This window comes from Castanea sativa, chromosome 5 (assembly GCF_040712315.1).
Source record: "Castanea sativa cultivar Marrone di Chiusa Pesio chromosome 5, ASM4071231v1".
NCBI lineage: Eukaryota > Viridiplantae > Streptophyta > Magnoliopsida > Fagales > Fagaceae > Castanea > Castanea sativa.
Window position 1 is genome coordinate 19,050,969 of NC_134017.1, and position 15,897 is coordinate 19,066,865.

General features: G+C 35.3%; 2 protein-coding genes across 2 annotated transcripts; both read right to left on the minus strand.

The window, feature by feature from the left end:
- Nucleotides 1-1,199: 1,199 nt before the first annotated feature.
- On the minus strand, nucleotides 1,200-4,848 carry LOC142637020 (ras-related protein Rab7). The gene is made up of 7 exons (XM_075811312.1): nucleotides 4,666-4,848; nucleotides 4,331-4,357; nucleotides 4,117-4,216; nucleotides 3,154-3,300; nucleotides 2,987-3,067; nucleotides 2,682-2,827; nucleotides 1,200-1,617 (listed from the first exon to the last, which is right to left on the minus strand). The coding sequence occupies exons 1-7, from the start codon at nucleotides 4,716-4,718 to the stop codon at nucleotides 1,548-1,550; spliced, it is 624 nt and encodes a 207-aa protein (XP_075667427.1). The 5' UTR covers nucleotides 4,719-4,848; the 3' UTR covers nucleotides 1,200-1,547.
- Nucleotides 4,849-6,316: 1,468 nt separating this feature from the next.
- On the minus strand, nucleotides 6,317-13,228 carry LOC142636378 (proline-rich receptor-like protein kinase PERK15). The gene is made up of 8 exons (XM_075810583.1): nucleotides 12,707-13,228; nucleotides 10,350-10,859; nucleotides 9,225-9,311; nucleotides 9,063-9,133; nucleotides 8,602-8,678; nucleotides 8,254-8,401; nucleotides 7,504-7,665; nucleotides 6,317-7,167 (listed from the first exon to the last, which is right to left on the minus strand). The coding sequence occupies exons 1-8, from the start codon at nucleotides 13,050-13,052 to the stop codon at nucleotides 6,865-6,867; spliced, it is 1,704 nt and encodes a 567-aa protein (XP_075666698.1). The 5' UTR covers nucleotides 13,053-13,228; the 3' UTR covers nucleotides 6,317-6,864.
- Nucleotides 13,229-15,897: the final 2,669 nt, after the last annotated feature.

The following is a 15,897-nucleotide window of genomic DNA, read 5'->3' on the forward strand; positions in this document are numbered from 1 at the left end:
AATACAATTCTCTCCATTTGAAATTGATTCATTTCATGGTTCAAATTAAGTATTAATCATGAAATAGACTACCATTTCAAGTGGAAATGGAAAAGATTTTATTCCATATTAAACTTGAATTAAATAGGATCTTTGTTGAGAAGAGTGAGACAAGAGTTATCCCTTCCCCGAGAGACGGTTTTGTTTAGAATAAAGAATGAGAGCAATGTCAAATAGTGACTCTACCTAAACATGACTATAGTACTCCTGAGGAGCACCTATAAGGACCTAGATAGGAAGGTGAGTTGAGGCATAACATAATCTCCGTTCCACCCAATGCACCTATAGTTATAGTGGATGGAAAACATGGTGCTTAAGCTAAACTCCACTTTGAAGTTTGAAGTCACATGCTAGAAAAATTACTGTTCAACAACTCAATCGAACGCTTTATTTTTAGACGATTCAAAATGTTTACAAAATTAACTTTAGTCTTTCGGGGAAGGTGATAATCATGAATCCAAGTGAAAGAAAATATCAATTATCAGTTTATCACCAAAAAAAACTAATATCTGAAGCCATCCAGGCCTTCAATCTCCAAGAGAAGGCATCAATAAGGGCAGTGATTTTGGGCGGAGAAGCGGAGGGCCATGGAGAAGAGTGTAGGGGCTGTGGCCGGCGGCATATAAGGAGGCAGTGGCAGTGGGATTGAAGCTGGCACCACCCAAGGCCAGACAAGGCACCCATCTCGTTCTCTCCTTCACTTCAACACTCTCTAATTTGTGTTTTGTTCTTTTGGCAGTGGCAAAAGAAAAAGACTGGCGAAGGAGAGAGAAAAAAAAGAGAAAAATAATAAATGCAAGAGCTACGGTAACCGTGCATATATATGCACGAGTACCGTAGCAATTGTGCATAAATGCACAATTTTACACCCACTGATGTGAGTATTTTTTTGAGTCAAAATGTGTAAAATAAGTAACTTTTTTCTATTTTGCAAGACTTTACGCATGCTGGTGTGGTTACTCTAAATGGGCAAAAATACCACCTGAAACTGAAAGTCACATCCTCTTGTTTGCCTACAGTCTCCTTTCCTTGTGCAACATTTATCAGGATTTTGGCAGTTTATTTCATGAGCACAGAATTCCAAGAAATTGAGTCAGTATATTGCATTCTGAAAATTCTTCAAAACTTATATCATGAGCACAATACTAAATAAGAAATGATTTATCCAAGATGCAACCTACAACCATTACGACTTAATATGAAAATTATCATCTATCATAAGTGATACAAGATTCACAATACAAGATTCACAGCTTAGCAACCAGGTACAAATTACATTTCCAGAAGAACAGAAATGAAATATGGATTACAGACATAAAATATAAACAGAAACCAATACAAAGACAATCAAGATACCTTTTCTGACCCAGTTATGATACAAAATAAAATTTTATAACCTTCTTTCCTATATTATTGATTGTTAAAATGACTGACTTATAAATCACCAAATATTAGTGATAGTATATCTGGTAATCTGCAGAACAAAGAGCTCCAATCCAAGAATGCTTCTAACATTCACAACCCATGGATCTTTGCTGCCGCCCACCACCCGCAACATCAATGGTTTCAGGCAGGTATCTTCCATTATCAAAAACAATATAAAAAAAATTAAAAGAAAAAACAAAGAGAAATCAATTAGTATGGTGTTAAGATAATTGGGTATCTAACAAGATATATCCAGAGTTTAAAAAGCTAAAATACAAGAAGACAGATCTAGATTGAACATCAAATCAGTGATCATTATAATTCATTTGACATTTACTAAAGAGATAGGAGTTTTGCAAAGCAGCTGTGATCAAATGCAATGCAATCCTCTTGTGGCACCGATGCTGGCCATAAAATTGTTACTATTTCCATCAAGACCTACTGGCTGTTGAGCTCCACATGTATCCAGATCAAACCCCATTCTTTGAGGTCAAACATGCCCCATGATCCACCTATTGTTTTATTAAGAAAAAGTGGAATGGGCTTAATGGGTTTGGATGGTAATTTCAAATTGCCCAATAGTGTGCAGTGTGAGTGTACTTGCTCGATAGATTCACAGAAATTTAAAATGAAGACATGAATGCTAACTACCACAGTTTCAGAAAGAAGAAATGAAAGCATGGATTTGATAACTGTTTCAATTTACTCAGCTGTACAGAATCTCTGTCTGAATCCAATTGCAACAAACTGACAAGCATGGTTTAACCTCATTTCCAACAGCACAACCCCCAGTCAATCATGCAGATGCTGCCACCATGGCAGCAAAAGATATACAAGGTTTTTAGCAATAGTTTCTTTTCCTATTTCTTCCTCTGTTCCTTATTTTATTTTTACTTTTATGTATTAATCTTGCAAAGAAAGTTCTGGCCCCATCATACATTATGACTTCCAAAACTAAATGGTTGAGGGAAAACTTAGCTTCCCAGTACCTCATAATTAACAGGGGATGTAGGTTGATAAATCTTAGCTTCAGCAATTAGAATATTGCAAGTATGCAATAAAAATAATAGAACTCAGTCAGATAAGATAAGTTTGTTTTGGCCCCAAGGAGAGGGAGAAGGGAAGATTTGAACTAGTGACCTCAACTTCATGAGACATGGTCCCCAGACAATTATGCTAACCCTTGAGGCGAAATTTAGGTGAAATAAAATACTCACATTTCTTCTTCAGGTTCATTCTTGAGTGCATTTTTGGCTATGCACTGGAAAGCATCATCAACATTGAATCCTTCTTTGGCAGAGGTCTCAAAGTATGGTATGTTTCCCTTAGAAGCACACCATGCTTTGGCTTTCTTCTCAGAAACCTGCAACCAAAAGACAAAGAATTACGTTAGTAACAGCAGCTGCATAGGCATCTCCATAACATCACCTATTATTCCAAAATCCAGTTGGCTAAATTCTGAGACCTCTAGATTTACCAATGACAAGGACAGAAGTATGACAGGTGGAGGCAAAGAACTCACCACTCGGCTATTCCCACCATCAACATCTATCTTGTTCCCCAACACAACAAATGGAAAGTTTTCAGGGTCAGAAGGGCTGGCCTGAACATCAACAACAAAGAATAACTTTCAGTGACCGTTTATTAATAAATTAAGGTTGTCTGGGCAACTAATAAATGGATAAGTACCTGAATCAGAAACTCTTCCCGCCAGTTATTAAGATTGTCAAATGACTTCATGACATTCACATCATACACAAGAACACAGCAGTCTGCACCACGGTAGAAAGCCACACCAAGACTCTGAAACCTTTCTTGCCCCGCAGTATCCCAAATCTGTATATAGGAACATGAAGTGCGACCCTTAAAAGATTGTAGGTGAAACTATTCCAGCATCTTCAAGGTCTTTAGTTCTAATCAGCAATTTTATTTTCTCCAACAATGGTATAAGCTATGTAAACAATATGGCATTAAACATTACTTTTCTTTTTCATCGGTAATATGGCATTAAACATTAGATAGGAAAATTTCTATACTATTGGCATATATTACAAATGTTATGATAATCAAAGGAAAAAATGGTTAGCAAAAGGAACAAACATTGAAGCCAAGAAAGTAGCAAAAGTAATGGTTAGCAAACATTACTTTTCTTTTGCCTTCCTCTACCTTTTTTTGTTCCCTCAACTTAGACCAACTCACTCTTTTTTACTGGTTCATTACTCACTCTCCTCTAACATCCCCCCACCCAAAAAAAAAAAATTTATTAGCCATCAATGAAGCCAAGTTCAACTAGAGTATTCCTGAAGCCTTAATACTAAAAGACAATCACTATTTCCGTTTTACTACAACTTTCACACATCACAATCTTGAAACCCAAAAGAGTCTAGAATCTCCCAAAAGGAACACTGATTCCTTATGACATCAAAAGGGAATCTTAAACACCTTCATTTCAATGGCCCAATACCTCAGAAACTTTAAATGAAAAATACAATAAAAACAAATGGACCTCACAAGGGGCCAATTCGCATTCAAGACGATAATGAAATGCTAATAAATAGATACCCCATTACTCAGACCTTGTTCATACATATTCATAAATAAATAAAAATGACAAGTTATCAATATGAGAAAACCTATGCACATTGCTCTAACCTGCAATGTGAACAACCTATCTTCAAACTGAACTTCCTTAGTCAGAAAATCCGCCCCAATCGTCGCCTTGTACTGATTACTAAACTTACGATTCACATACCTAATCAACACAACAACACACAACATTCAAATATCAAAAACAAACCCAACAAAGAAAAAAAATTATCAAAAAACTCAGGAAACATAAATTCAAGATCTGGGTTTTAGAAGGTACTGATTCATCAGAGAAGTTTTGCCAACCCTGCCAAAAACAAAAATCAAGCAAATTGAATGTTATATCCCACATTGCAACATTAACCCAAAATTCTACATTATAACACAAAAACAAAAAATTACAAATAAAATTTAACCAATTTCATTTTCCAAAAACCATAGCATTTATTGTTTCTGCATTATCAAAATCAACAACTCAACCAAACCAACACCATTAACCCAATTGAGCTGGGTTTATCGCTTTACTCATCAGTTATTTAAAAATTTTCCTTCACTTTCTCAGTAACCAAACGGAAATTAAATTTAAAATGGGAAACTTTTTTTAAAAAAATTTACCCGCTGTCGCCGAGGATAATGACCTTTAAAAGCATGCGCCTACGAGAAGCCATGGATCAGAGATTCAAAGCTAAGAATTTTTCAAATTTAGGGATTTCACAAACGAAACGAAGAAATAAATTTTGGGAATTTATGGGTTTGTGAATTTTGAATTGAAATTTGATGGTTTTGTGTAACTTTTGTTTGTTTGTTTTTGTGGGGTTGATATTGTTGAGGATTCGGTGCCGGTAATTATGAAATCCCGTTTATGCCCTCGGTATTGGATCGGTTTTACAGTTTTAACCACAGCTAAAGAAAAACTTTGTTCATTTACACCCTTTTAAATTGGTTTATTGATTTTTAAAAATTATAACACATATCATCAATTATTCAATTGATGATATTAACGTGTCTCTTCTATTTTGATTTACATTTTCGCAGTTAATCTACTTTTGAATGCCTAAAAACAAAGTTTTTTTTTTTTAATTTTTACTTTTTCTTCTCTTCTCTTCAAAATGACATATTTTGTGGTGGGTTGACAAGATTATATACCAAATATTGACAAATGAGTATGCACAATATATGGATTTTTGAACAATATCCAAAAAAGATAAAATTAGTATATTTTGAACCATATCTGATTTAATAATATCTGGATTTTCTTCTATCTAAGTTACATAATTATCTTTCTTAAAAAAAAAAAAGTTACATAATTATCAATTCTCTTAACAAATTGTGTCAAAATATGTGCTAGTTGACTAGCTTCTCTTCTCTCCTAATATGTGAGATTTTTACGGATCTAAAAATACCTGTAGCTTGTGGCATATCTGTGACATGATGTTAACAACGGCAATTAGTGGGCTGCTCATCATGCCTACCACAACATCAGCAACTAATTGTGAGTCACATTCAGTTATTTCTTAGCATCTATGACTTCAATTTTAACACACTTACATCAATTGAGAGGACAAAGTAGTAAATTACAGCAAAGCTGAAGCTGGCTGTGGAAATCTAATGCGTAATATAATCCAGGTTGTCGTGTATGACAGTCAAGTTTTTTTTTTTTTTTTTTTTTTTTATAGGAATGTGTGACAGTCACGTTGTTAGACTAATTGGTAACCTCACCTTTCCAATCCCACTAGATAGATTTTAACTTCTTGGTTTGACATTACAATTGGCATTATGATATTTTTAGGCATGTCGGCGTTCGCATGTGCAAAAATTTATATCTATTTTCACATGCCTCACTTTTTAAAACAACTTACACTGTATTGTTTATTTTCCACTATATTTTTATTAAAATATTAATTTTTCTTATTTTTTAAATTATTTATTTTCTTCACATACTATAACTACCATCCACTTTTTCCTTCATCTTTAAGAAGAATAAAAAACTAAATACAAAATAAATAGTTTGTGTAAATTTACACTGCTACTCTAACAAACTTACACAATTATGCACTTACTAATATAGGTCATTTTTAGGGAGAAAAAAAAAAAAAGAGTGCTCTAAGATTCTATTCTTAAAATAATATATAAGTAAATAAATAAAACCTATTATGATTCTCAACAAAGAACTAGCTCTCGGTTGTTTAATCTGGTGCTACCTGCCCACCTCTACCACTACCAGGAATTACCAAATAAAAAACCCAAAAAAAGAGAGGCTTACAGATGATGCAACTCTAAAGAATTTGACCAAACTGAATGGAATTGTGTTGTTCATTATCAAACAATTCGCATAATTACAAACCACTTGCTGATTTAATAGCTCTCATTTTCCCATCACAGGAAAAAATAAACACATTTCACGCTGCCTAGCCCTATCCCCACTTTTACAGATGGATCCTATAGGAACTGGACAATTTCTACTTGGTCCCTACTCCAATAACCTATGCTCACCAAGTTACACCACTCGCAATTAGTTTGCACCCTTGAGTATCAGTAAGGAATTCTCTACATTGCAAGATCTCAAACCATCCAATCCACTAGAAAATGGTGTCAGAACCTTGGAGATTTTGATGAATAAATATGCCACTAGGACAACTATTCTGCCACAAGCAGGTTTTTTGAACCTAAAAATCAACTAATACTGTCAAATGGCTGGGTACTATGATTGTTTCTCATGCCGGCTGGGGCGTGATAATCTTACAAATTTCCGCATGGGTAGGACAGGAAAAGTAGGTGAATTTACATGAAAATTGGAATCACCAAGCAAGAGATTTAATCAAAATCTTGGGTATCATTTTTAACTTTTCCCAATTCTACCTCTTGGGTAGTTTGTTGGCCTTCACTGCTTGCGCCAGATTGGTGCACCACAGACTCGCCGTTAAGTACGTTGTACTCTGCAGTAGTGGCTAGCCCTTGGGTTTCCAGTGCCATCTTTCTGAATTTTTTCAAGTCCTCCTTATATTGGCCACTATCATAATCTGCACTCCCGAAGGAATCAAATGCTCTGCTGTGCCCAGGTCTGATTCCCTCATCTAGTTCATCTAGAGAAAGATTTCCTTCCAAAGCTCGAACTATCTGCTTTTTACCAAGAATAGCAAAGGGTTATATTCCATCATGAAAAATGAATAAGGGTTGAACACAATTGCAAAGAATGTCTTTGTACCAGTTTCAAAACCATTTCTCCATTTGATAGTCAGCTAGGAAAATCTAAATTCCATAAAATTACTGGTGATTTTGAACATTAAAAAGACAAAAACCTGCCAAAACTTTGCAATATATTGAAACCAAATGTAGATTCCATACACTTCACAAACACAGTAAGGGCCAAGGAGGCTTATTCGTAATTTTGGATTTGAATGATTAGACAGATAAGTATTTCAAATTTTCAACATTAGAAATTGGTAGAGTTACCTGGCTCATTCTTGGCCGACGCCGGGATGAATGACGAACGCAAGCAGCAGCACAAGCAACCATTCGAACCATTTCACTAGAGTTGTAATCATTTTGCAACCTTCGATCAACAACAGCATCAAAGTTGCCACTTTCCAAAGCTTGTGAGAGCAAAGGCCTTGCCTAAAATTCCATAACAGTAAATTTTATTTTTCTCATGTCACTCAAGCTTTGCAATTAAGAATGCTCCATATTTTAAGAAGAGAAAATTATGAAAGTTATAACAGCCTAAACTAAATGAAGATACACCAAGAATTTCCTTGTATATGCATGCCAGGAGGGCCTAATGACTATGAATTTAGCACACTTTATTCAAATGAACAGGAAATGAAGAGTAAATACTGTCTCAAATACATAAGTGAAAGGTTATCAACTATCCTATACAAAAAATAGAATAAAACCAACTCAATGAACTAATATAGCACCCAAAACAAATTTAGACATGCACACATACATACAAACACACAGAATAGAACACCATGAAAGAATAAACCCCTGCCCCCCATGCACACACATACCTGCGAAGATTTCTTCGTCTTAAACAAAGTGATTGTTCTTTTTAATATTAAACAAAAAAAAAGTGATTAAACAAAGTGATTGTTCTTTTTAATATTTCATCAACAAAAAAAAGCTATATCCCATGAAACCTGATTACATCGACAAACTATAGTAAACAATTAAGGACTGGTGATCATGAAATGGTATACACACCCACTCAACCATGCTATCTTCGGTGAAGGAATTAGTTTTATCGATAGGATGGCGTCCAGTAATCAACTCCAAAAGCACAACCCCGAATGAGAAAACATCTGACTTATCAGTGAGTTTTCCACTAGCAGCATATTCTGGAGCCAAGTAACTGCATTTGGTGAATACAGGATTATTTCAAGATATTGAGAAACAATTATTTCAAGATATTGAGAAACAATTAATTCAAAAGTTTGAAAGAAAATGCAGTATCCAAGCCATCATTGCTTTTTAAGCATTAGACTGCTCCAAAACTAGACTTCATGGCAGCAGCACAGCTTTGCGGAAAGAACACAGATAAATGGATCTTACCCAAAAGTTCCCATTACTCGGGTGGAGACATGAGTATCAGTCTCTAATGCAATCTTAGCAAGCCCAAAATCCGCAACCTGAAGAAAAGATCCAGGTGCATTGTTGTATCACAAAAGTTAATATTCAAAAAGCATTTAGTTACGAAATGAAAACGAAGTTTTTCCACATAACTTATGTTATGCAAACAGCATTATGCAATTAAATGACGCACAAAACCTTTTGTTTGTTGTGGGCAGAGGAAGAAAGAAAAAGGAATCAAAATTTTTCCCATCATGGCTGCATGTTCCTGACCCATTTTGAGCCAAGGATAATCCCACCAGATCTAAATCTAGAGCTTTTGCAACTCAATCACAGATATAAATGAAGCAGCGAATCAAAAATAAAAATGCAGACACGCGTGTATAGATATATCATATATGAAACTTAACAAATAATCCGTTGAAACCATTAGTAAACCCTACCTTTGCATCAAAATTATCATCAATAAGAATATTAGCTGCCTTGATGTCACGGTGTATGATCTTAGGCTGGCCTGAAGATTTAGCTCAAAAGGAGAGTGAAACTATAACCAGGAAAGATTTGTAATGTTTGCAATGTAAAGATGGAACAAAAAGGAGACTCACAGTCCTCATGCAGATATGCCAATCCTCTGGCAGAGCCTAGAGCTATTTTCATTCTGGTTGGCCAGTTCATAGTTGGTCTCCCTTTTCCTGCAATGTCATTTGTCTCCAATAAAACATTGTATAGTAATTTTGAAGTACAAATACAGTTATAAGACTCCCAAATCAAATTGAAGAAACCATAATCAATCCGAACAACACATTGTGATCCAACTTACCATCAAAGCTCTCAAGATAATAAAACCCTATATGAATTCTACTTGGTGAAGTTTAATCACCAATTTGACTATTTTTACTCTCTCTTTCTCACATAGGGTTACTAAAGAGGTTTATACCTCTCTACTAATACTTTCAGCCAACTCACATCTAAGGCATTTAAGAGGCTTGTATCAATATAGGACTCTTGAAATGAATGAACAAATGATATTTAACACTGCAAAATATCTTTTTTTCTTCTTCATCCTCTTTATTTCCTCAACAACTTAACTTTTCTAAATCAGATACGTCATCTTCTGATTTTGCTTATATTTTACCATTTTTGCAAGCAACTTTTGTGTTCATAGTGATTTATGTATTAACTAAAATTTATATATATATATATATCGATTTCATAAAGTATGCCCCATTCAATTATTTTTTTTCAATTTTATCTACTAATACTACTAAATATTTTATGTAGATACTTTCAGTTTATAGCTTTTTCACATTTTTATGCAGTTTTACTGAAAACTATATCCCCTTGTCATTTTTCCTATCTCATGAAACTTTATAATACTTGAGATCATCATCCAAGTAGTCCTGCACTTTGGGAGCTAGTGATGCAAATTCTTGATAGGCTTAGAACCAACATAGGAAAAATTAAGTGCAGCTAACCTATTGAATAATGACTATGCTTATGGACCTCCCCTTTTTTAATGGATTATCTTGGGGAAAGGATAAATTGTTGCTCTATTCTTTCATTAATAACAGAAGAAATCTATTTGTAATGACAAAAGAGGCAAACCTATTTTATATCCAAGAACACCAACATGAACTATCATCCTCCCAACAAAAAAATAAAAGAAAGGGGAAAAAGAAAAAACGAAGTTACAGATGAAACAAAATAATATAATCACCCAAAGGACTTACCATGTAGATGAAAATCCAACGTATAATTCGGAACAAACTCATAAACAAGCATTCTCTGTGCCCCAGAAATGCAGAATCCAACCAGTGAAACAAGGTGTTTGTGATGGACACGGCCAATGACCTCAACCTCTGCCCTAAATTCACGCTCCCCCTGTCCACTGCCAGCTTTTAACTGCTTAATTGCAACCACTTTCCCATTTGGAAGGACTCCTTTATGGACGTAACCAAAACCACCTTGACCAAGGAGGTTGGTATTGGAGAAACTATCAGTTGCCATGGCTAATTCTTCAGATGAAAATGTACTCTGTGAAAGACCTACGGTGTAGCCAGGGGATGGTGGTGGCAATGGTTTATCAGAGTCCATACTACTAGTTGTCCAAGAAGATGCAGGGGGAGTAGTGACTTGCACCATTTCGGGGCTATGGACAACTCCCGGAGGAGGAGTTGGCTTGGGAAACAATGTTACTTTATCATCTTTTGGTGGCAGGGAATTTTGTTGCCAATGCTCATCTGGAGATCGAAGATCAGCACCAAAAAAAAATCAGTGAGTATGAGTCAATATCTTAAAAAGTAGATGTTTTTGAAATTACATAAAAACTAGATCATAAATTACATGAAAGATTTTCATCACCTCTTCTTCCACGAGGGGCTATGATTGGATTAAGGAATTACAGAATACTGGGACATTCTTTTATTTATTTATCATTAGATAACCAGGACCTTCTTAACAAGTAATAGCTTGATGTTTGGATTAAATTTTCTGATGCTTTATTATCATTCAAAGTGGGCTATACAATAGCCTTACAATCTGAAAAACTGAAACATACTTACGGCAACCGCGAAATGACAGGATAAAACTAAAACCTGTCCTACTGCTCTGTTTGAAAAACTCAAGCAGGGTCCCATTATTTTGAAAAGAAATAACTGTCTGATAATAACCACAACAAAGATAGCAAGCTGGTCCTTAACATAAAAAATGAATAATTGATTGCAAATACTCATTAAGTAGCACCTCTCAACAATTTCTTTGTGGTATAGACACATAGAGACGTGTTCAGTTTAACATCAAACCTTCCATCAAAATCAATCTTGTAATGCCTACTTGCCAAAAAAATTCTTGCACTGCAAAGCAAACCCATATGTACAGTCCCTCCTAATCATGCCTTCATTTTGTAAACCCACAAAGGAGTTACCAACCTTGTTTTGTTGGACTCCCAAAACTTATTCTTAGATTAAGCTAGCAAATTTACCATGCTTCATAATTTGACACTCAAGCCGTAACCATAACAAGCCCAATACAATATTTATTCCTATATAATCTTCCATTTCAAGGCATACTATAAAGAAACTCTTAAAACTAGTAAACTTTCATAAATATTCAATTAGCAAGCCCTTGGGACTTGCCAATTAGAAAGGAGTCTGGTCACTACCCTACAGGCTACAACTCAATCCCTATCCTATTGTTCCTCTTATATGGCATTTTTCTACTATTTCATACCATTACAGAAAATAAAATGTTAAAACTACTATCAAACTTACTATAAAATGTTTACAAAATGGCCAAGAGCCTTGTATCTCAACTCGTTGGCACCTCCTGATATTTCCAATGGAGACATCCAAGTTTCAAAATTTCAAATCCCCCCCCTCCCCCAACTATTGAATTATTAGCAAAAAAAAATATGTTACAAATTGGTGTAGCAATGAATGTGATTGATGTCACATTCCCAACATAGTAAATAAATTTCATTATTACTTTTTTTTTTCGTGTTTAATAATTAACAGTCAGTTTGTAAAGTTTTTTATAATGCTTGAAGGCTTATTTAAGTGAAATTTGTCGTTTCACTAACATGAAGCATCACTCAATTACTAAAGTTACTACACATTTTACTACAAAAGTCCAACAGACAGACAATGAATGTGAGTGGCGCAAATCAACAATATAATAAATTTTTTTTTTTTTTTTTAAGTCTTGAATTACATTTTTGTTCTGTGTTTGTAACAATTATGTAGTAAAATTTGTAGTAATCTAGCATGAAATCTCTCAAAGAACTCCGCAACGCTGATCTACAGAACTCAATTACAAACACCAACAACAACAACAATGTAATTCAAAAGCAACAATAGAACTAAAACTAAACATTAAAAAAAGCAATTAAACAACTAAATTAAATAATTAATTGATTTAATTAAACATTAAATAAAAGAAGAGAACAGAACAGAATTACCAAAAACAACAACAATGTAACTCAAACACAACAATAGAACAAAAACTAATCATTAAAAAAAGCAATTAAATAACTAAATTACTTAATTAAAACAATAAATTAAATTGAATTAAAATAAAAGAAGAATCATACTTTTAGTTTTAGGTACATGTGGTTGTGGTGATGAAGGACCACCATCATCATCCTGTCTCATCCGACTCTTTCGTCTAAAGCAAATTACGAAAATACCCACGCCAATCAGCACAATTAACCCTCCGATCCCTATCCCAACTATCAGCCCCACCAGCGCCCCCTTCTGCGGTCCGCCGTTCGGCGGCTCCGGCGGCCCGGGGAGCGGAGGGCCTAAAGTTGTGTTGATGGTGGGCGACGGAAGCGGCGGCAGAATAGTTGTAGCATTGGTGGTAGACGGCGTAGGAGAGGTGGCGTTGGTCGCCGGAAGAGGAGAGGTGGCGTTGGGTACCGGAGGTATGGCCGACATAACCACCGGCTGCAAGGGGCTAGGGCTTTCGATATCACCGAGGTGTCTCTGTCTGTCTTTTTGAAAAAGCAGTACTGAAGTGTGAAAGTGTGCGAATGAAGTTGAAGCTGAAGCTGATGAGGTTTGAAAGAGAGAAAAAGAAGAAAAGGAGATGAGTGGGGTCACAACAACATGTGGTTGGGTGGCGAATGAAGCTTGAAGAAGAAGCGTTTTGTTGTGCGTGTGTGTGTGTGTATGTGAATGTGAATGTGAATGTGTACGTGTACGTGTGTGTGTGGTGGTGGACCCAGCTGATTCGGAATCTGGGGTTTTTGTCGGTATCTTTTGCGTTTTGTTTTGAAGAGGCTAACGCTACCATGTCCGAATCACCGAACAATAGTAATTTTTTTGCACGTGGTTTTACAATCATAAACCCTTGAGAGTTAGAGAGAGAGAGAGAGAGAGCGAGCGAGAGAGAGAGAGATTTTTGGTAGACTATTAAAGTGGGAAGAAAATTTTTTGGGATTTGTTTTGTTTTATTTGTTTTCCTAGAAGAAAGCAGAAGAAGAGAAGGTTTTTGAGAATTGACTGTGGTTAAAGGTAGGTGATAGAAGTTGTAAATTCTTTCACCTATCCATCATTAATACAAAAAGGAAAAATTGTGTTGATGCCGTAAAAATAGAATGGGAAATGGATCACGGAAAAAGGGGAGATTAACAAATATTCTCTTACTAAATTTAGCTCATTTGAATGGAGGGGAAGTGGAGGGGAGTAGAGTAGAGTTAGTTGAAGATAGATTAATTTTAGACTAAATCTACTTTACTCCATCTCTCTCTCCCTCCATCCAAACAGAAGGAACTACTTCAAAAAGAGAAACTAGACTTTCCGGTTAATATCTTTTTCTTTTTTAAGGATATTTCAGTTAATATCTTAGTAAAGTTAGTTAGTAAAAAGGATAACACTAAGCTATGTTTTTGGGTCGAGTCAATCAGTTTTGGGTCAAGAACAAGTTAAGGGCAAAAATGACTCATTTTAAGTTGGTTATAAAACGAATTGGTTCTATTGGGTTGCAAGTTGGATCAACTTGTATTTTTCACATGAATTTTTCAAAAAAAAATTAGTTGTTATTTTGATTTGGTAAGCAGAGCAGAAAATTACTATGTAGAAATGTAGAATGATTGTTCAATAATGAGATAATGAGTTCAGCTCAACAAATTAATGGCGTAAATGCACTTTTAGTCCCTACATTTTGACCCGATTTCTATTTTGTTCCCTACATTTTATTTTTACCACTTTTAGTCCCTAAACCAATTAACGCGTGACATTTAAGTCCTTACCGTCATCCAACTAACAGAAAATGCTGACGTGGCTGACGGAAGAATTAAAATATTATAAAAATGCCACATCACCCATGCCACGTCAACATACAAATTTAAAAAATTAATTTATTAATTTTAACTAAATAAAAAATTAAAAACTAAATTTCACATGAATTAAGATCTAAAAGTTTATTGAACAAAAACACCAAGAACTCCAACCCAGATCTAAAAGTTTCTTTCTCTCTCAAGTTGGACTCACAGGTAAGCAAAAAATATAAATTCATAAATCCCACTCTCTCGTGCAAACCACTCTCAATCTCAATCTCACTCCTCATCACCATTCTTCCTTTGTTTTGTGTAGTACCGTGACAGAGAAACAAAAACTCCCCCAATCAAAAATTAGAGAATCTGAGAGCGTAAAATCCGGTTTCCCATTTTCGGGTCATGTAAAATCCGGTCTGATTTGGAGCTGAGAATCTGAATCCGACGCCGAACCCAAAAGGTCCCCTCTGGTTGCTGAACTGGGAAGTGGTGTTCCCCAAGGAGAGATCGTAGAGCGCACGCGCTGCTGGATCGGAGAGCGTTGTGTACGCATTGTGAATCTCTATGAAATCTCTGCTGTCCGATTCGGAGTCCGACTCGATCTCCGCCTTCTCTTCGTCTTGGAGGTGGTGGTGTTGTTGGATCATGCCGTCCGGATGGTACATCTTGGCCAGGCTCCGGTACACCGACTTGATCTCTGTCAACGAAGTCGTTCGCTCCACTTTGAGCACCTCGTACAGACTCACTGGATGCACCGTCGCCGGTGAGGTATACGGCCTCACCTCTGTCGTCATGTACGCCTTGACTGACCGTTTGGAAGGAGTTCAGAGTTAAATTTTTTGGGTTTTTTTTGTGTGTTTGTTTCCTAAGAAAATATAGGTTTATGGGTTTGTTGGAGATTGGTTTTTTTACTGGGTTTATGAGTTTGATTTACTGGCTGATTAGTTATTCAATTATGGACTTTGTGAAAATCATGTGGATCAGTGATTTGCTAGAGAATTTGGTGTTGAATGGATGTTTGTTGTTGTTGTTGTTGTTGTTTTTTTTTTTTTTTTTTTTTAATTTCTGGGTTGGGGTTCTTGGTGTTCTTGTTCAATAAACTTTTAGATTTTAATTCAAGTGAATTTTAGTTTTTAATTTTTTGTTTAGTTAAAATTAATAAATTAATTTTGTATATTGACGTGGCATATTTTATAATATTTTAATTCCTCTGTCAGCCACGTCAGCATTTTCTGTTAGTTGGGCGACGATAAGGACTTAAATATCACGCGTTAATTGGTTTAGGGACTAAAAGTGGTAAAAATAAAATGTAGGGACTAAAATAGAAATCGGGTCAAAATGTAGGGACTAAAAGTGCATTTACGCCCAAATTAATTAATACATGTTCAATAATTATAAAATTATACAAATTCTAACATTGCTAACAAAGACAAAATAGTATAAACACAAAAAGGAGTCTAGTCTATCATTTGAAAATCTAATTTAAACAAATGCACATATTTCAT

Excerpts from the sequence above, each read along its gene's own strand:
- LOC142637020 (XM_075811312.1), bottom strand. The coding sequence starts at position 4,718 with ATGGCTTCTCGTAGGCGCATGCTTTTAAAGGTCATTATCCTCGGCGAC. Across the intron at positions 4,217-4,330 it reads AAAACTTCTCTGATGAATCA|GTATGTGAATCGTAAGTTTA; the intron begins GTACCTTCTAAA and ends TGTGTTGATTAG. Across the intron at positions 2,828-2,986 it reads ATGGTGGGAATAGCCGAGTG|GTTTCTGAGAAGAAAGCCAA; the intron begins GTGAGTTCTTTG and ends TTTTGGTTGCAG.
- LOC142636378 (XM_075810583.1), bottom strand. The coding sequence starts at position 13,052 with ATGTCGGCCATACCTCCGGTACCCAACGCCACCTCTCCTCTTCCGGCG. Across the intron at positions 9,134-9,224 it reads GGCATATCTGCATGAGGACT|GCCAGCCTAAGATCATACAC; the intron begins GTGAGTCTCCTT and ends CTAAATCTTCAG. Across the intron at positions 8,679-9,062 it reads ATGATAATTTTGATGCAAAG|GTTGCGGATTTTGGGCTTGC; the intron begins GTAGGGTTTACT and ends TCTTTTCTTCAG.